Source organism: Gallus gallus, chromosome 2, assembly GCF_016699485.2.
Source record: "Gallus gallus isolate bGalGal1 chromosome 2, bGalGal1.mat.broiler.GRCg7b, whole genome shotgun sequence".
NCBI lineage: Eukaryota > Metazoa > Chordata > Aves > Galliformes > Phasianidae > Gallus > Gallus gallus.
In genome coordinates, this window is record NC_052533.1 from 149085188 (window position 1) to 149106697 (window position 21510).

At 58.7% G+C, this 21510-nt stretch overlaps 2 protein-coding genes across 3 annotated transcripts; one reads left to right on the top strand and one right to left on the bottom strand.

Annotated features, from left to right (window-relative positions):
* The first annotated feature begins 3900 nt into the window (after positions 1–3900).
* On the top strand, positions 3901–11536 carry LOC121110039. 2 transcript variants are annotated; one of them, XR_006937285.1, is made up of 4 exons: positions 3901–4091; positions 8701–9528; positions 10113–10416; positions 10492–11532. XR_006937285.1 is itself a non-coding variant. In XM_046934217.1 (3 exons), the coding sequence occupies exons 2-3, from the start codon at positions 9422–9424 to the stop codon at positions 10950–10952; spliced, it is 927 nt and encodes a 308-aa protein (XP_046790173.1). In that variant the 5' UTR covers positions 8916–9055; positions 9184–9421; the 3' UTR covers positions 10953–11536. The 2 variants fall into 2 exon arrangements, 1 of the variants encoding a protein (XP_046790173.1); XM_046934217.1 differs by lacking the exon at positions 3901–4091 and having other exon boundaries at positions 8916–9055; positions 9184–9528; positions 10133–11536.
* Positions 11537–13994: 2458 nt separating this feature from the next.
* LOC101747554 (epiplakin-like) lies at positions 13995–20009 on the bottom strand. The gene is made up of 2 exons (XM_004950921.5): positions 19933–20009; positions 13995–17121 (listed from the first exon to the last, which is right to left on the bottom strand). The coding sequence occupies exon 2, from the start codon at positions 17071–17073 to the stop codon at positions 14146–14148; it is 2928 nt and encodes a 975-aa protein (XP_004950978.3). The 5' UTR covers positions 17074–17121; positions 19933–20009; the 3' UTR covers positions 13995–14145.
* Between the last annotated feature and the right edge of the window lie 1501 nt (positions 20010–21510).

Consider the following 21510-nt stretch of genomic DNA (forward strand, 5'->3'; position numbering starts at 1 on the left):
CTCTCCTTGCCCCCACCTCCACCACTCTCCACCCCATCCCCTCTCAGTGGGGTCTCTGTGCCAACGCCGGGCACAAAGTGGAGCTCAGCACCTTCCCGGCCCACCAGTGCTGTGCTGTGCTGGGGGGCAGAGCTGGCACAGAGCTGCACCCCCCGCGGGGCCTCACGCTCTGCAGCAGGAACCACTCAGCTGCATTAAGCAAGGAACTTCCCGGCCGCGCTCATTCCTCTGTCAGTTCCTGGCTCGTTTGCTGTTTTTCTTTTATTTCTGGCCGTTCTGGTTCCTTTCAGCACGTTCATTATTTGTCCCACCCCGCTCGCTCCACCCTTCTGCCTGGTTGCTGTTTCGGGAGCCGTTCCCTCTCCGCAGCCCAGCCCTGTTCTGTGGTTACTCAGGAAGGGCTGCGGCCGTCGGTGGCATCTCCAGGTGTCACTGAGCTCCTGGGCCAGGAGCCTCCCTGTGGGTGCAGCCGAGCACTGAGCACCACGGGGACACAGCGCCAAGGTCTGGGAGCCCCAGCACGGGAAGGACGTGGAGCCCTTGGAGAGGGTCCAGAGGAGGCCACTAAGATGCTCAGAGGGCCACTAAGATGCTCAGAGGGCCACTAAGATGTTCAGAGGGCCACTAAGATGGTCGGAGGGCTGGAGCACCTCTCCTATGAGGAAAGGCTGAGGGAACTGGGCTTGTTTAGCCTGGAGAAGAGAAGGCTGCGGGGAGACCTCACTGTGGCCTTCCAGTACTTGAAGGGAACGTATAAACAGGAGAGGGAATGGCTGTTTGTGAGGGTGGATGGCGACAGGACAAGGGGGAATGGTTTAAACTGAGACAGGGGAGGTTTAGGGTGGATATGAGGAGGAAGTTTTTCCCCCAGAGGGTGGTGACGCACTGAACAGGTTGCCCAAGGAGGCTGTGGATGCCCCATCCCTGCAGGCATTCAAGGCCAGGCTGGATGTGGCTCTGGGCAGCCTGGGCTGCTGGTTGGCAGCCCTGCACACAGCAGGGGGTTGGAACTCAATGAGCACTGTGGGCCTTTGCAACCCAGGCCATTGTAGGAGATTCTGTGGTTCTATGATACGGTGCCTGCAGGGACGCTGTGCCACAGAGTGCCCAATGGCAGTTTGTGCCATCACCTCCTGGCTGCAGAAGACTGTCCCCCCAGTGCCCCCCCCCCCCCCCCCCCAGGTTACTCCATTGCTGCCCATCTGTGCTCCTGTGGCCGTGAGCTCCTGGGTGACCCCATCCTACGCCTACCAGACTGGCCCTGTACGTAAGGAAGTCGCTGCTTCGTATCAGAGTGGAAGCGTTTGGCTGGCAATAAGCACAGGGGATAGAAGGGCTGGGGGCAGACAGCAGCACACGCTGTGCCCCAGAGCCCTTCCTACACTGTCCGTCCCCACGCGTCCCTGCAGCACTCCGGTGAGTGCCCTTATCTGTGCATCACACACAGAGTCACAGAATGGTTGGCTTGGAAGGGACCCCAGGGACCACACAGCTCCAACCCTCCACCACACGCAGGGCCACCAACCTCCACATTCAATACCAGCCCAGGCTGCCCACAGCCCCATCCAACCTGGCCTTGGATGCTGCCTTCCTGCTGCCACCGTCCCTCAGTCCCAGCCTCAGTGCCAACCCTGTGCTGGGGATCACCTCCTGCCTCCAGGAGGTGCCCTCAGCAGGTGGGAGCTCAGCCCCAGCACAGGCCAAGAATGGGCTGAAGGTAAAAAGCAGTGCTCAGAAACGTGGAAGGGAAGAACCTGAGCAGAGGGTACAGATTGCTGAGGATGGGAGAGGGTCTCAGGGGGGTCATGGAGAGACGGGGCTACAGGAAAACAGCAAAGTGTGGCACTGCCTGCAGAGAGGTCACGGATGGAGCCTTTGCGCAAGGAAAGCTGGAGGAACAGTCTCCAAACGAGGTGGCAAAAGACCAGATTATGTAACAGATCCGTAACAGGAATGGTGACAAAGCACTGGAGTGAAACGTTTGCCCAACAGGTTTGGAGGGGAGCAAACGTGCATCGCTGGAGCGCCGGCTGCGGTGCAGAGGGCAGCTGGCACTGCCGTGCAGAGCTCACAAATCATCCCGGAGGTGCCCCGACTGTGGGCGCACTCAGCTCTGAAGCTGCAAAGAGCTGCAGAGGCTCTCGGGGCGCAGGAAGGGGCGGCAGAGCCCGGGCACAGAGCGGAGCTGAGAGCTGGGAAAGCTGCTGAGTGGGGATGGGCAGAACGGTGGCATCCATCACACAGGAGTGGGAACCCACAGCTGCACGGAACCGGTATTTGGGATGCCGGATAAAAAGAGCTTTGCAGCACACGAGGGCAGTCGTTCTTTATAGCATTTCTTAGGGGCAGCACTGTGGAATTCGTCGCCGCCGGGTGTTGATGGCAGCCAAAGTGGAAAATGATTTTCAAAGCCATTAGGCAGATTTGTGGGAGGGAAATTGATCGAAGGCCATTAAGCAGCAGGATGCAGATGCAGCCTTTGGCTCAGGAGCTGCGCTGGGCCAGAAGCTGCGGGTCTGCAGTGGGGCAATCACTGCGCGGTCCCCGCTCTTCCCCTTAGGGTGAGCCACCAGAAAGGGGCACAGATGGGGTCAGGGATCCGTGGGTCCGCCCAGGGCTGCTGCTCTCTGCTGCCTGCCGTCTTCTGGGGAGGAAACGCTTTCCATCCTCACAAGGCCTGGGTTTTGCTGGGCTGTGCTTTGCACTCGTCGTGCTCCCCGTGCACGGGTGGCTCCCGCACAAACCCTGGAGATCCTTTGAGGAATGTAAATCCCCTCCAGCAGCACGGATTGCTGTGGTCCTGGATTCCAAGCCCGGCTTTTTGAGTGCAGCGTTCCCAGCCCAGTGTGGCACTGCGACTCGATGGGGCCGACGTTGAGATGGGAGCAGAGCTGGGTCAGCGGATGCTCCGCTGCAGTGATCCTCTGCGGGGCCATCAGTGCCCATCGCTGCACAGCGCACCCATATCCGTCACCTCTTTCTTCCCCCCTTATCCTCACTGCCCCATCCGCTCTTATGCCTCTTAATCTTTCTGTGAGATCCTTTTTCCTCACTGGAAAAGTCAGAGAGTCACAGAATGGGTGGGTTGGAAGGATCACGAAGCTCCAACCCCCCACCACAGGCACAGCCACCAACCAACACACTCAATGCCAGCCCAGGCTGCCCACGGCCCCATCCAACCTCATCTTCTGCTGTCCAGTCACCCAAAGCAGAATCTGCTTCATTACACACGCAAGGAAAACGTGATCCATCCCGTGGCTTTTAGTTTGTATTGCAACATTTGCAATTATTAATGGAAAAAAAAAATGTGAGCATCTGTACCACCGGCGTTCTGAAATATCAGAGTACTCCGGGGCTATTTTTGATGTTTGTTTTATAATAGCATCACTTCTAAAGCAAATGTGGATGGTGAGAGTGAATGAAGCTATGAAGTCAGCTTGCCCACGTAGTGTGTGCGCTGTTTTTGCCTTGACTCGTGCAGCAGACTTTACAACTAACCTGTTTCCCTCCTATGGCTGCACTTCCCGTACTGTAATCCAGCATATATTAGTTGAAGAAAGCAACAGAGAGAAGGAGAAAACAAACCAGACGGCATCCAGTGCAAAAATCTCCTTTCCTGATGTACATGTGTATATATATGTATGTATGCATATCAGGAATATCTCAGATATAGAATCATAGAATCATAGAATCACTAAGGTTGGAAAAGACCCACAGGATCATATAACCATCATATATATCTATATATCCTGATATACATATATAGATGTATAGACATATCCTGATATACACATATATAGAGAGATATATCCTGATATACATATATATATATATAGGTGGCCTTCAACACGTCCAGGGATGGACGGGGCATCCACAGCCTCTCTGGGCAGCTGTTCCATCACCTCCCCACTCAGACACACAGTAGAGCCTCCATTTGTTCTGCCCATCCACATTCAAGCATCAGCTGAGTGCCTTTCATTTCCTGCCTGTCCTGCTCGTCTCAGGTCCGGGTCGGTGGGACGTTTTGGACACTGCTGCCCCAAGGATAACTGATAACTGCGCCCACCCTTGAGCTGCAGCCTGGAGTTCAGGTGAGCCCTGGAGGTCCGCCCCACCTCCCTCTGCCATTCAGCGATTCGGTACCATTCGGGCGCTCTCTGCATTTGAACTGACCCAATTTGAGGCCATCTGTGAGCCCCTCTCAGGGTTGGTTTGCATGCAGCCCTCTGCAGGGCGCTCCACCGGCTCTGGATTGGCAGCGAAATGCAGGGCTGCAGCTGGGACCAACCCTTCTGTTCCGGGGCTCCAGCAGTGCCAATGTGGGCAGCACAGAGGTTGGGGTCGGACCCCCCGCCCCCCCCTTCCCTCCTTCCTGGCTTCTCCGGGCCCTTTGCTTTCCATTTGTTTTTCTCCATGTGATGGATGGGGTTGGGACGCGGTGACGCCGTGTGGTTTTTGCACAAGTTGCACTTTGTCACAGAGTAAGGGTCAGTCCAGGTGGCAGGCAGGCTGTGGGAGTGGACAAACATCCTCTGCGTTGCCTTCTTTCAGCAGTCAGCAGCTCCTGCCGGGCAAACGTGTGGCAGCAATGGAGGAATCTGTGTGCGCTGAGTGAAGGCGCTGGGCTGCACCTCCCATGCACAAATGCACAGCCCACGTGTGTGTGAACTGCTGCTAACCCAGAGCTGTGCACACAGCAGGGCACACGGCGTGCGTTAACGCTGCGGGACCACAGCCCTTCTGGGAGCAAAGCAGAGCAGCTTCCTGAAACCCCTTCTGACAGCGCTCACTGCTGAGAGCATCTCCTGCTCACCCCAGAGGTGGTGCATCCTCTGCAGACATCCAGGGAGGGGTTCAGGGAGCTGGGAGGGCTGAGCTGTGTCCCGTGGAGCTGGGAGGGCTGAGCTGTGCCCCATGGAGCTGGGAGGGCTGCAGGCTCTGAGCTGTGTCCTATGGAGCTGGGAGGGCTGAGCTGTGCCCCATGGAGCTGGGAGGGCTGAGCTGTGTCCTATGGAGCTGGGAGGACTGAGCTGCGCCCCATGGAGCTGGGAGGGCTGAGCTGCGCCCCATAGAGCTGGGAGGGCTGAGCTGTGCCCCATGGAGCTGGGAGGGCTGCAGGCTCTGAGCTGTGTCCTATGGAGCTGGGAGGGCTGAGCTGTGCCCCGTGGAGCTGGGAGGGCTGCAGGCTCTGAGCTGTGTCCCATGGAGCTGGGAGAGCTGAGCTGTGTCCTATGGAGCTGGGAGAGCTGCAGGCTCTGAGCTGTGTCCCATGGAGCTGGGAGGGCTGAGCTGTGCCCCATGGAGCTGGGAGAACTGAGCTGCACCCCATGGAGCTGGGAGGGCTGCAGGCTCTGAGCTGTGCCCCATGGAGCTTGGAGGGCTGAGCTGCACCCCATGGAGCTGGGAGGGCTGAGCTGCGCCCCATGCATCTGGGAGGGCTGAGCTGTGCCCCATGGAGCTGGGAGGGCTGCAGGCTCTGAGCTGTGCCCCATGGAGCTGGGAGGACTGAGCTGCGCCCCATGGAGCTGGGAGGGCTGAGCTGTGCCCCACAGAGCTGGGAGGGCTGCAGGCTCTGAGCTCTGTCCCATGGAGCTGGGAGGGCTGAGCTGTGCCCCATGGAGCTGGGAGGACTGAGCTGAACCCTATGGAGCTGGGAGGACTGAGCTGTGTCCTATGGAGCTGGGAGGGCTGAGCTGCGCCCCATGGAGCTGGGAGGGCTGAGCTGTGCCCCATGGAGCTGGGAGGGCTGAGCTGTGCCCCACAGAGCTGGGAGGGCTGCAGGCTCTGAGCTGTGCCCCGTGGAGCTGGGAGGGCTGAGCTGTGCCCCATGGAGCTGGGAGGGCTGAGCTGTGCCCCATGGAGCTGGGAGGGCTGAGCTGTGCCCCATGGAGCTCGGAGGGCTGAGCTGTGCCCCATGGAGCTCGGAGGGCTGAGCTGTGCCCCATGGAGCTCGGAGGGCTGAGCTGTGCCCCACAGAGCTGGGAGGGCTGCAGGCTCTGAGCTGTGTCCCATGGAGATGGGAGGGCTGAGCTGTGCCCCATGGAGCTGGGAGGGCTGAGCTGTGCCCCATGGAGCTGGGAGAACTGAGCTGCACCCCATGGAGCTGGGAGGGCTGCAGGCTCTGAGCTGTGCCCCGTGGAGCTGGGAGGGCTGAGCTGTGCCCCATGGAGCTGGGAGGGCTGAGCTGTGCCCCGTGGAGCTGGGAGGGCTGCAGGCTCTGAGCTGTGCCCCATGGAGCTGGGAGGACTGAGCTGAACCCTATGGAGCTGGGAGGACTGAGCTGTGCCCCATGGAGCTGGGAGGACTGAGCTGAACCCTATGGAGCTGGGAGGACTGAGCTGTGCCCCATGGAGCTGGGAGGACTGAGCTGAACCCTATGGAGCTGGGAGGACTGAGCTGTGTCCTATGGAGCTGGGAGGACTGAGCTGTGCCCCATAGAGCTGGGAGGGCTGAGCTGTGCCCCATGGAGCTGGGAGGGCTGCAGGCTCTGAGCTGTGTCCTATGGAGCTGGGAGGGCTGAGCTGTGCCCCGTGGAGCTGAGATGGCTGAGCTGTGCACCATGGAGCTGGGAGGACTGAGCTGCGCCCCATGGAGCTGGGAGGGCTGAGCTGTGTCCCATGGAGCTGGGAGGGCTGAGCTGTGTCCCGTGGAGCTGGGAGGGCTGAGCTGTGCCCCATGGAGCTGGGAGGGCTGCAGGCTCTGAGCTGTGTCCTATGGAGCTGGGAGGGCTGAGCTGTGCCCCGTGGAGCTGGAAAGGTTGCATGCTCTGTAAGGTCTCAGCTGTGCTGTTTCGGGCCATGGCACGTTCCTGGCAGCCCCTGCAGATCCCCAGCTCACCACACGTGCTTCCATAAGAGGCAAGCTGAGCAGCGCGAGTGGCAGCGCTCCACGCAGACGGGCAGAGCTGGGCGTGCAGTGCGGCTGTGCGCCGCATGGGGCACACACTGTACTGCTCACAGGGAGCTCAGGGCTAAAATTGGAGGTGCTGAGGCCCTGTGGCTGAGCAGGGCGTGCGGGTGGCAGCGGGGCGAGCAGAGGGGCAGCAGCACAGAGGGCTGAAAGGAGCAGTGCTGTGAGCCAGGGCACACAGCGGGGTGGGGGTCTGAAGGAGCACTCAGCCATTGGCAGCTGCTGGGGTGGGACGGTGCTGCTGGAACAGAGGGTGCCGCTGCCTTTTGTTCTCTGCCCGTAGCACAAAGTATGCTTGGATGCTGTCAGACGGAACTCCCTTCTCCCCTCCTCAGCAGCAGCCGGAGGGGCTCAGGCTGCTCGGAGCCCTGGCAGAGGCTCGGTTGCAGTTTCCTGGCGTACCGATGGGCAGTGGGCTGAACATGAGCCATCTGTGTGCCCAGGTGGCCAAGAAGGCCAATGGCATCCTGGCTTGGGTCAGGAATGGTGAGCAGGGCTGGAAGTCATCCTGCCCTGTACTCAGCACTGGTGAGGCCTCACCTCAAGTGCTGTGTGCAGTTTGGGGCACCTCAGTACAGAGAGGACATGGAGGTGCTGGAGCAGGTCCAGAGAAGGGCAGCAAGGCTGGGGAAGGCCTTGGAGAATATGGCCTATGAGGAGAGACTGAAGCAACTGGGGCTGTTCAGTCTGGGAAGGAGGAGGCTGAGGGGAGACCTCATTGCTCTCTTCCAATACCTGAAAGGTGACTGCAGCAGAGCAGGGCTGGTCTGTTCTCATTGGTGACAATGACAGGACGAGGGGAAATGGCCTCAAGTTGTGCCAGGGGAGGTTTAGGTTGGATATCAGGAAGAACTTCTTTACAGAAAGGGTGGTTAAGCACTGGAATGGGCTGCCCAGGGAGGTGGTTGGGTCACCATCCCTGGCTGTGTTTAACAGCCGTCTGGATGTGGTGCTCAGGGACATGATTGAGCGGAGGGCTGTTGGAGTTGGGGTAGGATGGTTGGGTTGTGTTTGGACTCGGTGGTCTTTGAGGTCTTTTCCAACCTGAGCAATCCGATGATTCTCTGATCCTGTGATTCTATGATTCCCAGCCCCGGGCTGCCCGGAGCCCCGCTCCGTTTCCTGCCTCCTTCCTGCTGTGCAGAGCCGGGCTGCAGGTAGCGATGCCTGGTGGAGCACAGCGCGTTCAGTGCAGCAGCACAGGCCGTGCCTGCAGGGCTGAGCTGCCCTGGATCCCACTGTTCCCATTTTCCAGCCTCTGTGTTCAGCTGCCAGGGAATTTCCTGCCCCTCAGCCCATGGTTTCCTTTGGCAAATCTCAGCCGGTTTCTTTCCATCCCCCCAGGGTTGTGTCCCCCCCCCTCCCCAACCCAGCCGCAGCTCCCCAGCACTCACAGCCTCCCCACGACCTCCTGTCCTGAGGCGCAGGCTCTGCCCCCTGCCCTGCATGGAGATCCTGGCCCTGGGGAATGCTGGTGGATGCAGTGGAGCAGCACCCATAGGTGCAGCCCGAGCACCCCCACCCTGCAGCGTGCGCGGGGAGAGCAGGGCGGGCGCCTGCTGTGCCTGGGATGCTTCAGCCCAGGGGGATGTGGGGGACGTGGCCCCATGCTGTGACTGCAGGAAGGAGTTAAGTGCACATGAGAGCTGGCGAGTTCCCCGTCCCAACAGCTTTTAAACACTTAATTTTGAGCAGAAAAAGAAGTAGAACCAGTTAAGTGGAAAATGAAGCTGGGATTTCATCGTAACGATATCTTCCGTTCCTTTTCCCTGTCTGACTTCTTTCATTAAGAGAAAGCAACAGGCTGAGCTTAAAGGTGATGCTGCGTTCGCCTCTGGAGGAGGAGACAAAAGCAGAGACACCCCGGAATGTCACTGCTGACCCCCGGTTTTGTGCTGCTAAAGCAAAAGCAGAGCAGTTGCACGCAGCGGCAGAGCCAGTAAGCAGCAAAGGCAGAAGATAACTTTGGTCTCCTGTATCAGCCTCGTGGCTGCAGCAGGGTAAGCAGAGCCAAGGTCCTCCCTGCCGCCGGGAGATTGCTTTGTGCTGAAAGGGGAATATGGACTCTGAAAGTCAAATCAATGCCGTATCTTCATCAAAGGCTTTGGCACAACATCAGGTGCGTGCCAGCGGGCTCAGCCAACAGGTGAGGGCTGGAGCAGCTCTCGGAGCGATGGATGACATTGAACTGAGAGTGGCGGGAGGAAATGGAACGGTGCAAAATGCAAAGTCATGCCCTGCGCTCACCGAATGAGTGTTTGTGCCATGCGTTAGGAGCCTGGGCTGGGAAATGCAACCAGCAGCCCCGGGATGAATGCGGACTGCAGCCCCAGAGACGTGGTGGGTTAACTCTGCTGGGATGTGTGTCCAGGAGAGGCAGCGCCAGGCCGAACAGAGCACAGCTCACAGACATCGAGCAGCCCTGCTGAAAAACACTCATATAGGAAAGGAGCAGAGGAGAGCGGCTGAAGGAATGCAGAGCAGAGGTGGGAGCAGCACGGAGTGATAGCGCATGGAACGGGCGATAAGATTGCTCGGGGTGGTTTATCAGCACCCAGCAGCAGAGCAGCAGGAGATCTGCTCCAAGCGATGGATGGACTCTGCATACAAAGGACATTGGTACCGAATGGCTGAAAGCCTGGGGGCTGCTGGGGGGTGGGGGTGGGGGGCTGGAACGACCCCTGGAGCAGAGGCAGGGGATGCCCACCCCATTTTGCAGATGTGCGTGGGGCAGGGAGCAGGCATGCTGCCCGTGTTGGCTTTGTCGGGGCGAGTTGGTGTGCCCTACTGGAGGCAACGGGGTGGGTGGGCTCTAAATCCCACACCTGGGGGCACACCCAGGGGGTCTATGGCCCCCATGGCAGGGAATGCCATCAGAGCAGGGAAAGCTGCCCATGCTGTGGGTACGCTGCCCCTTCCCTGCTTGTGGCTGTGACCCCTGGGCACAGCAATTGGGTGCTTCTGCTCCCAAACCCAATCTTCTCCCATCAAACAGAGAAGCTCCCCAGCGCTCCACTGTGGTGTGATGCTCCCACAGGAACTGGGCAGCACCTCCTGTCCACCCAGCCCTTTCCTTCCCCTGTTGCCCCCGTGTCTCCAAAGAGTGTTCAGATGCTGTTCAGCAGCATTCCGTTATGCAACTAGCTCATAACTATGCAAATGTATGCAGATCTCTCCTTACACAGTGTCCTGTTTTCATTCAGCTTCTTTTTTGGAAATCCAGCTTCCTATGGGAGCACAGTCGGAGCCCAGGGAAGCCATCTGGAGCCTCCTGGCTCACCGAATGGGCTGGGGCAGGGAATGGCACCAGCTCCTTTTGGACCTCCTGCCCACCATCTTCTGACAGCCGGCACCATACCGGTCCTGTGGCCCCGCCAGAACCTGTGGCACAGACTGGTGCCATCAGCAGGGGGGGTCCGTGTGTGCCCCGTCCAGCACTAGTGCCAGCCAAGAGCACGTGTGCAAGGAGCAGCATAAGAGCACAGCAGCAGAATACAGCAGCACTCGGTTGGTATATGCTCTGCAGCCCGAGCTGTGGCTCTGGTGGCTCCTGGCACGTAGCTCTGCCTTGTAATTCTGCAGGAATCTTTGACGAGTTTCCCTCTGTGGCTTACTGCAATGGCTTTTTGAGCCAATACAGACTTCTGGCCTTCATCCTGCAGCAGGGGGTCCCTCAGCTCCACTGCCCAGAAAATACTTCCTTCAACCCAATGGCTCCTGCCATAGCCCTGGTCCTTGTGCTGAGCACACAGCCGTGTCCCCACCGCCAACCACTGCATCCTCCACGCCTTGGTCACCTCTTCCAGACTGCGTCTTCCACCTCTGGGTTGCCTCTTCCAGCCTGTGGAGCCCACTCAGTCCTTCTCCGTGCTTCATCATTCCTGTATTTGTCCGATTTCTCACGATGTGGGACAATAAGATGTGACACCTCAGGAGGCGCTGTTCCATTCTCTGCTCCTTTCCTGGTAATTCACAGCAGCTCCGTTCCCTCTGGAGCGGCGTGGCTCAGTCTGAAGCACCCATCCTGCTGCGTGTCTCTATGAGCCCCGCATTGCTCTGTTTGTGAGTGAGCTCCCACTTGTGGAGGGGCTCTCCTGGTGCTCAGTCTGAAGTGCTGTAACTCTTAGGAATCTCCTCCAGCACCTCTCTGTGCCTCCCAACAGGGATGGGTGCCCATGGGCCGCATTCCCCGGGGCTGCAGGCTGTGTGTGGCACACAGGACTTGTGCTGCTGTCCACATGTGGCACACGAAGGTGACTGGGATGGGGCCGTTCAGCCCGAGGGACTGCCCGTGGGCCTCTCCCACTGCTTTCACACGGCTGCAGAGCTCTGTGCGTGGGGAGTGTCCTCCGGAGGTGGCACATCCAGTGCTCTCCGCTTTGCCTCTCTGTGCTCCCTGCAGTGTCCAAGGGTGGGTGCCAGCCATGTCATAGGCACTGCGCCTGGTGGGATGGCTGAACCTGCCGGCTGGACTTGCTGGCAGCTCCTGCAGCTCCCAGTGTCGGTGCAGGCTTCATCGGTGTGCACCGGGATGCCTTGAGCAGGGAACCATGGGGACCCACTGGGTGGCAATGAGACCCCGTGGGCCAATGCCTGGGTGCCCCAGTCAGGGCTGGGACACTGGAGGCTGCAGGGAGCCACGCTGCAGGGACCTTCATCCATGGGAACCCACAGGGCCCCGAGGGGCTTTGGGATGTGGGCGGCCCATCCTGGGGCCTGCATGGGTTTGGCTGCCGAGTGCTGCGGGTGTGCAGGCCCAGCCTGTGTCTGCCTGTTGCTGGGAGGAGCAGCGTGCCCTGGGGTCAGGCTGATGGCAGCCATGCCCGGCACAGCCTGGCTTTGCAGAGGGACTGACATGGCCAAGTTGGGAAGACACAGAGAGCAGCTCCGGCCCGGGACAATGGTGGCATGGGGCAGCCACAGGTTTGTGGTCTGAGGGTCGCTCCAGCCCAGCCCAGCCCGGCCGAGGCCCAGCTGTGGGGCTGGCAGAGGCCCAGGACGAGTGCCTGGAGGAGCGCCTGGTCCTGCTGAGGGTCCCACTGAGGGTCTGACTGAAGCCCAGCTGGGGGCCTGGGTGAGGGGATGGATGAGGCCCCTGCTGAGGGCTTACCCTGCTGAGGCCTCGTTGAGGACCCCACTGTTGACCTGGCTGTGGCCCAGTGGAGGGATTGGCCCCACTGAGGCCCAAAGAAGGGATTGGCCCCACTGAGGCCCAGCTGAGAGATATCGGCCCCACTGAGGCCCAGCTGAGAGATATTGGCCCCACTGAGGCCCAGCAGCGGGAATGACCCCACTGAGGCCCTGAGGAGGGATTGGCCCCACTGAGGCCCAGCTGAGAGATATTGGCCCCACTGAGGCCCTGAGGAGGGATTGGCCCCACTGAGGCCCAGCTGAGAGATATTGGCCCCACTGAGGCCCTGAGGAGGGATTGGCCCCACTGAGGCCCAGCTGAGAGATATTGGCCCCACTGAGGCCCAGCTGAGAGATATTGGCCCCACTGAGGCCCTGAGGAGGGATTGGCCCCACTGAGGCCCAGCAGAGGGGTTGGCCCCGCTGGGGCCCAGCTGAGGCCCGCTGTGCCATCAGGGGGCAGCAGCACTGTGGCACTCAATGTCACATCTGCACAGACATGGTGAGAGCTCTGTGTGACTCACTGCCCTGTTGCAGGGACATGGACACACATTCACACACCTCTGATGGTGAAGGGCACGCAGGCACACACACACACACACACGGTGTCTGCATGCACCGTGCCCATGCTCTGTGGTTCATGCCTATGTGGCACACACACGTGGCTGCTGGTTGCAGCACTGGGCAGTGTGGGGATGCTCCCACATGTGTGCTTCCCCTCCCCGATGCCCCGGCACTTGTGAGGGGAGCCCTGCCCTGCGGCGTCCTCAGGCTCAGGGGAGACCTCACCGTTCTCTACACCTCCATGAGAGGAGGTCTGAGTGAGGTGGGGACTGGCCTTTGCTCCCGGGTAACTGTAAAAGCATGAGAGGCGACGGCCTCATGTTGCTTCAGGTGAGGTTCAGGTTGGATATTAGGGAACATTTCTTCTCTGAATCAGTGGTGATGCACCAGCACAGCTGCCCAGAGAAGTGGAGGAGTCACCATCCCGGGAGATGTTCAAGAACTGTGGAGATGTGGCACTGAGGGACGTGGTCAGTGGGCACGGTGGGGTGGGCTGGGGTTGGACCTGGGGATCTTGGAGATCTTTCCCAACGTTAATGATTCTACGGTTCTAAGGAAGAAGGGGACAGACTCTTTAGCGAGGTCTGTTGTGACAGGACAAGAGGAAATGGTTTCACACTAAAAGATGGGAAATTTAGATTTGATATAAGGAAAAAGTTCTTTATGCTAAGGGTAGTGAAGAAGTACCCAGAACCTGGGTACTGGCACAGGTTGCCCAGAGAGATGGTGGATGTCCCATCCCTGGAGACATCCCAGTTCAGGCTGAACAGAGTGCTGAGCCTCTGACTGAGCTGTAGGTGTCCCTATTCACTGCAGTGGAGTGAGACTAGATGCCCTTTAAAGGTCCCTTCCAATTCAAACAACGCTACGATTCTATGATCCCCTTGGCCCTGATAATTCTTGGCTCCTGTGAGTACACCCATGAGTTGATTGCGTCAGAGCTCCGGAAACAAAGCTCCATTCCCACCTTGAGCTTATGCAGCGAGCTCCAGCAGCCCAGCAGATCCCCACGGCCCAGCTTGTCTCAGTGGAGCTGAAGGATGGGTCGGGGTGAAATGTCTTGCAGGCAGCCACAGTCACGTGTGCTACCCCCACTGCTCTCCCCTCAGACAGGCCGGGGTCCCTGCTATCCTGGGCAGAGGTGGTCTGTCCCTCTGCACTCTCCTGTAGCTGGCAGTTGTACTGCCCACAGCTCCTGCTTTGGGGTCTCTGCCTGCTCTCACTGGTAGTGGTGTCTGACCCACCTGCTGTGGGTGCCGGCACATTTCCCTGTCTTTTGTCAGTGCCTGTGTGGGTCCTGTGTGGGCTGCAGGTACAAGCCTCCCCACGCCCTCCCCAGAACCCCCCAGCAATGCTCCACTGGGGAAAAAAAAATCTCAGGGAAGCAGCAGTTGAGACAGGAGGGAGTTTAACCAGGCACACCCCTTCAACACCACTGTTCCCTGCCTGTAATTGTGCTTTATGGAGAGCCAACCCTCACCAGCGCCCAGGTGGTATTTTCCGCATGAGGCAGAGCTCTCTCCTCCTCTGGGGTGGGTGGTGCTAGGGGTCCTGGTGCTGCCTCTTCTTTCCCTGCGTGCCCGTGACAACAGTGGTAGTGATGGTGATCTTGTTCACAGTCAGCCCTCCCGTGCCGTAAATGTCGAGGCACGCTTCTCGTTTGTACTCGGAGACCTGCTTGGTGGAGAGGAGCTCCCACACCGACACCCTCTGCTCCTGGAACTGCCCAAAGGTAATGTAAGAGCCTTCAGACTGGAGGAGATCCATTGTCTGCTGGGGCAGGGCTGTGAGATATCTTTCTCTGCTGAGTGTCACAGTGCTGCTGATAGCCCTGACGAGTTCCTCAGTGGTGAGCGTGCCGTCACGGTACAGCGCCAGGAGCTCCTGCCTTTTGTCCTCAGCGAGGCAGTCAGAGGAGAGCAGGTCCCACACGGAGACTCGTCTCCCCTGGAACTCATCCACTGCCATCTCCACTGTGGTGGACTTCAAGGTTTCCTCCCAGGCCCTGTCCTCCTGCAGGTGATGGGTGTGCTCCGCTTCTGTGATGGCTGTTTCTGCCCTTGGACCTCTGACATGTGCTGAGTGCTCTGCCTTTGCAGCTTCTGTCTTGGCCACAATGGTGCTGACAACGGTTTTCACCTGCTCAAGGGTTAACTCTCCTGCCTGGTACAGCTCGAGCAGCTCCTTTCTGTTCTCTGCAGGGATGTACTTGGAGTGGAGCAGGTCCCACACAGAGACCTTGTGGCCCCGAAACTCCCCAACCTCCATGTCGACAACTGTGGTTTTCAAGGTTGTTTCCCATGGTTCTTCTTTGGAGGACTCATCACCCTTCTCTCTGGCCGCTGGAGCAGTGTCCTTGCTGGAATGCTTCACTGTAATTTGGAATTTCCTGCCTGTAGATTCTTTTTTCTTAATGAGAGTGGTGACAACAGTTATTAACCGCTCCAAGGGCAGTGTCCCGTCACGGTACAGCTCCAGGAGCTCCTGCCTTTTGTCCTCATGGAGGCAGTCAGAGGTCAGCAGGTCCCACACGGAGACTCGTCTCCCCTGGAACTCATCCACTGCCATCTCCACTGTGGTGGACTTCAAGGTTTCCTCCCAGGCCCTGTCCTCCTGCAGGTGATGGGTGTGCTCCGCTTCTGTGATGGCTGTTTCTGCCCTTGGACTGCTCACACGTGCTGAGTGCTCTGCCTTTGCAGCTTCTGTCTTGGCCACAATGGTGCTGACAACGGTTTTCACCTGCTCAAGGGTTAACTCTCCTGCCTGGTACAGCTCGAGCAGCTCCTTTCTGTTCTCTGCAGGGATGTACTTGGAGTGGAGCAGGTCCCACACAGAGACCTTGTGGCCCCGAAACTCCCCAACCTCCATGTCGACAGCTGTGGTTTTCAAGGCTGTTTCCCATGGTTCTTCTTTGGAGGACTCGTCATCCTTCTCTCTGGCCGCTGGAGCAGTGTCCTTGCTGGAATGCTTCACTGTAATTTGGAACTTCCTGCCTGTAGATTCTTTTTTCTTAATGAGAGTGCTGACAACAGTTACCACCTGCTCCAGGGTTAATATCCCTCCACGGTACAGCTCCAGGAGCTCCTGCCTTTTGTCCTCAGGGATGTAGTCGGAGAAGAGCAAGTCCCACACAGAGAACTCACCGGCTGGGATGTCAATGGTGGTAGACTTCAAGACATTATCTTGTGCTGAACAACCGTCTCCATTTTCCTCTGTCCTTGACACTGCTTTCTGTGGATTCCCAGCATTTGCCGTGGGTGTGATATTTGCAGCTTCTGTTTTGTTTATGATGGCGCTGACGGCAGCAGCCACCTGTTCTGTGCTCAGTATCCCTGCCCTGTACAGCTCCAGCAGCTCCTGCCTCTTCTCCTGAGGGATGTATGTGGAAAAGAGGAGATCCAGCAAGGAGACATTTTGCCCCTGGAACTCACCAGCAGTAACGTAGACGGTTGCAGACTTTAAAGACTTCCTCAACTGCTGCTCCTGGGAGCGCGTGTCCTGCACCGGCTGTGACTCTCCTATCTCACTGTTGGCTGTTGCTGTGGATGAGCTCAGATCTCCATTTCCCGTTTCCACCCTGGTGATGATGCTGGTGAGAATGATGATCATCTCTGGGATGGTCACTGTCCCCACTTTGTATTTCCTCAGCAGCTCCTCTCTCTGGTGATCAGAGACGTAGCGAGAGAAGAGGAGCTCCCAGACGGTGACGCTGGAAGAGCCCTGGAAGAGCCCCACGCTGACGGTGGTGCAGGCGGCCTGCAGGGCTTTGCGGGCATCCTTGTTGAGCTGGAAGAGCACCGAGCCCTTGTCCATCACGTGGAGCATGAGCAGCCCCGTGTCGGGGTCGGGCACGCAGCGGCGCAGGAGCTGCGTGTAAGTGAGATTTTCATGCGTGTTGGGGTCGAAACAACTTCTGGTTTGGTTCTTAGGGTTCAGAAGGAACTGGCACATCTCCTGGTCAAAGTAGCCACGCTGGTGGGCCACCTCCACAGGGAGACGCTCGCTGTTGGTGGGGTCGATGATGCCGCCGGTGGCGATCTGGGCCTCCAGCAGGCGGATGGCATGTTCCTTCACGATGAACTCCTTCTGCATGGCCTGGAAGAGGGAGATCTTGTGTCCCGTGTACGGCTCCGTGTACCCGGTCACGGCTCCCTCTGCTGACAGCAGCTTCTCATAGAAATCTCTGCCGATGAGTCCCGTGCTCAGCGCCTCTTTCACTGACAGCTTTGCCTTGCTCATGGGGTCGGTGAGGAACCCCGACGCAGCCTGTGCCTCCAGCAGCACCAGGGCTGTGCCCGGCGTCAGGACCCCCCTGATCATGGCATCGTAGATGCTCAGCTTCTTGTTCTTTGCCTGGATGAAGACGCCAGCTATGAAGTTACTCCCACCCCCCCACATCTCTGTGCGCTCGTTTGCAATCAGGTTCATTGCCGTGTTGCTTGGCTTGTTGTTCTGAAGGGCTCCACTCATCTTCTGCCTCTGGGCAACAGTTCTGCTGCCGTGGAGCGCCGTGTTTGTCTGGCAAGAGAGAAAGAAGTGACCTGGTGAGACACAGGTTCCTGAGCAGTTCTCGTGGTGTGAGCAAAGAGAAGCCATGTGGCAGCCCAATGGGAAGCAGGAAGCAGCACGGACAACGTGGCCTCCCTCTGAGTCCTCCGAGGAGCTGCCGGTTCTCCTGCACCCCCGGACCTTTGTCCTCTGAGAGCTTCCTTTTCTATTCCTGAGTGATGCTGCTGCTGCCTGCCTTGGGCACAGGGTGCAAAGTGAGCACAGCCCCTGCTCACCTCTCCCTGGCTGCTGTGCTGCCCTGGGCTTGCCAGATTTAACTAGTAATCACCTGACCAGCAGAAGTCACACCAGGAAGCAGCACTGACTTCCCAATGTTGCTGCCACTGTCAGCTATCCTGCTGCAGAGAGCTGCTGGCCAGCGCTGCGTGTCGCCTACCCTCGTCCCCTCATCCCCACCACACTGCCTGGCTTTGCGCTGTGAGTGTGGGCTGTGGACATGGCCCAGCTCAGTGCTGTAGAGATCCTCCTGCCCTGTGGTCTCAGAGCACCCCGGTGTGACACAGGCCATGGGATTGCTTCACAGGGATTGGACAGATGGGTGCAGGGCGCTGTTGAGATCCAATGCAGCAAGAGAGTCTGAACTAGCAGAGATCTTCTCTAAGGCCGAGGTTTGCTGTGGATGAGGTGTGCCTGGGTTTCTGCTTGCTCTGAGGCCACAGGGCTGGCAGAACCCCATCTCGTGTCCCGTTATGCCCTCCTGACCTCCTTAACTGAGGGCTGATGCCACAGGCATGCTCACACCGCTCTGCGGCCAGCACTGACTTTGAAGTGCACTTGGAGATGGTCTGAGGGAGGGTTGGGTGGCCTGTGCCCATCACCACCCTGGGACCATTCCAACCAGTTCCAGAGCCTGGGGACAAGGGCAGGGTCACTGGGAGGACTGGTCTGGCCATGTGCTCTCCCTGCAACAGGGCAGAAGTGCTCTGCAGATGTTTAGGGAAACGGCTCTAGGAAATATCTCCTAGCCCCTGGGCTGCAGGGGGGACTGAGCGGTTGTCCTTTGTTTTTAGCTAATTGTTTCGAAGCTGAAACGGCAGCTGAAGTGGCATATGCATATATAATACAGAGTCAGTGAGGGCTAAGAACAGAAAGCTGCTCGGGACGCTGCAGTGAGAGCTGCTTGCAGGGGGCTCACCCCTTCACTCGGATGCTTTGCAATAAGTGTGACGAGTCACGGTTTTGCAGTGCCCTTCATGCAGAAACACAGCCCCCAACCCAGATACCCGTCGTGCTGTCTGAGCTGTGCTCTTCAGAGCTGTTCAGGGTCAGACCAAGGTCCCCTGCAGCCCACAGTCTCATTTCTATCCCGAGCTGGAAGTGGACAACGGAAAGGATGGAGAATGAGGCTGCGTGTAATGTTTCCCTGCTTCCTGCGGCAGTCTCTGTTTGGGGCTCAGTGGATTTCATGAGCTGAACACAACTGGGGTCTGTTTAGAGTTTCTGGAGGGATCTCTCCCGAGCAGTCTCTTATGAAAGCTCTCTAAGTTTTCAGCATCCCCAGCGTCAAGTGGTGATAAGGCCACGGGTCTCGTAAACATGGCAAAAACAACTCACATTTATCTGGGAACACCCATCTCCCATAAAGCTGCAGTGACTGACGTTAATGATAAGTTTAATTATCAGAGACACAGCTTAATTCCCTGACTGTTTACCTAACTGGTCCAGAAGTCTCTGAGTCATTGCTTTCGATCCATTTACATATTGCATCGATGCTGGTGGAGATGGATCACGGCGTTGGAACACTGCATCCCTGCATCACCTGCTCTGGCTCCGGGCTCCCTCTGGCCGAAGGGCTGCAGCCCACCCCCAGCACCGGCCCCGGAGAGCCGCTTCCCTGCAGCTGAATCCCCCTGGAGGTGCGGGGCTGGTTGTGCCACCTCAGCACTGCAAAGCAGAGTCAGTGTCACACCCCGGAGCAGGCGACACCTATGTAGGACACGGATGCCGTGTGAACACCCCATACAGGGAGGACATTGCCCAACGGTAGGCTATCATTAGCCCGTCTCTAATCAGCCCTCCTGATGCTGGGGCTGGGCTGCAGACGCAGCTCCCGGGGCAGCGGCCGCCGTCCTTTCTGGTTGTCACAGCAGCTCGAGGCCGTGGTGGAAGCGGCTTTCTGGCTGGGGTGAGCCGTGGCCCCGTGCCCTGCCTGCACCCCGGGCAGCGTGTGCACTGCTGCACCCCAGCCTGGTGCTCACAGCCCCACTGCCAGGCTCCCAGCTGAGACCTCAGCACAGCCCTCCTCTGTGCTTCGGGCTCAGGAGAGTCCCACAGCTCCGGCTGCTTCCCCCCACATCCTGCTGTCCTGGTGCCCGGTCTGGTGGTTGGCGACCCTGCCCATGGCAGGGGGGTTGAAACCAGATGATGTTTGAGGTCCTTTTCAACCCAGGCCATTCTATGATTCTATGATTCATTCTATGATTCTATGACACGAAGCGCATCGCTTGGAGCATCAGCTCTGGAGCCACTCCATCACTTCATCTCTTCTTAGCAAAGTCTGTGCCATACCTGGAGCCCATGGCTTCAGCTGCCCTCCGAATGGCAGTGGCAGAGGAGAGCTCTCTATCCCTCGCAAGCCCCTGGGATCTGCATAGAGTTGCATAGTGCAACTCTAGAGCTGCACTGAGCTGCACGGTGGTCCCAGTGCGCCCAACACGGGGGCTGTGCTGAGCTGTGCAGTGTCCCCAGCGTGCCCAGCACCAGAGCTGTGCCAGGCTGTCTGATGGTCCCTGTACCCCACCCAGATGGGCTGTGTCCTACCTGCTGGACACCGATCCGGAGCCGTTGCTCCCCACCGACCTGCGCTCCTCCTCCTCCCACCGCCTCTCAGGCAGGATGAGCAGCCGAGGCAGGCGCCCAATTTAAATCCTCCGCTTCCCCGCCCCAGGGGCTGACAGGCAGGCCCTGCCCCGTGCCACGAGCCCAGCCAAAATACAGCCGACCACTGCAGCATGCCCATGCCTTGGCAGTGCTGCAGCTGCCCCTGCCCCAGGAGGTCGAGTGAGTGATGGCCATGGAGGGCACACTGTGCTGCTTCTGGGCTCTGCTACCACCATCTCCTGCTGTGTGATCCTGGAGGTCTCTATGGGTCTGGGCTCATTTAGGCCGCCTTGGCTGAGCCCCCCATCTGGGGTAGGAGCTGCAGCCACCTCCCGCAGCCCTCCCCGCTCCCCATGGGGGACAGAGGTCGAGCTGGTGGGGCTGGGACTGGGACCATGCAGGCACTGGAGATCCTTCTGACGGGTGGAGTTGGGTGGTTGTTGGGGCCGGAGGTCCTCCAGGATGGACACCTCTCCGAATGACGGAATCACAGAGCAGTGCAGGTTGGCAGGGACCCCTGCAGGGCTGCTCAGAGTGGGTGCACCTGGGCCACATTCAGGCAGCAGCTGAAGGTCTCCAAGCAGGACGCTCCGCAGCCTCCCTGGGCAGTGCCTCTCTGTTGCCTTCATGCTCCTGGGTAGCAGGGCAGACAGCACAGAGCCAGGCCAGCACCTGCCTGGGGGTTCGGGGTGCCTGCTTAGCCTCTAGCTAGCATAGGATGTGCAGGAGCAGGGAGTGAGGGGGTCTGCCCAGCACTGGGCTGCATGGAGCTGGGGCTCTGCCCCATGTTTGAGCCACGTCCCATCAGACCACAGCCACAGCTCTGGTGAGTGTAGCTTTCCTGGTGCTTTCTTCTAACAGAAGTGTGGTTTGGGTTGGATTGTTCTGGTGTGTAATTGCACAGCTGTGCGTGTGCTCAGATGCTGACCGTGTATCTGTGACTGCACGTGTGCTCACGTAAACCTGCACGTGTGACCGCACCCTGACGTGTGCAACTCAAACGTGTGTGCACATCTGATGGCATATGTACAAAGGAGAGCACAGATGTGCTCACACACCTACACCTGTGTGAGCCTCTGTGTGCAGCTGCATGGGTATGGGTGTGTGTGTGTGTGTGTGTGTGTGTGTGTGTGTGTGTGCGTGCACCCATCCCTGTGTGGGTGCATGTGAGGTGGTGCCCCACTCAGAGGCGTTCCCAGCCCCTGCCCGTCCCTCCCTGGGCTCTGCTGTGGGTGCACATTCCTGCCTGTGTGGGTGCTCGCCGGACTGGCTGAGCAGCACTGTTTGTTTTCCCTCTGAGTCACCACAGAGGTTGGTTCTGCTGAGTGCACCTGGGCAGGAGGCCCCTTTGCATGGGGATGGAGCTGTGCACAGGACCTGGTTCTGCTGCCTTTCCTCCCTCCCCAGAAGCAATTCCTTACCAGACACCTGCTTCCAGCTGCAGCTGTCGATGCCATGAGCCAATGCACCTCACTGTAGGTTTGAAGTTTCAGTATTTGGGCTGTGCTGCAGGCAGAG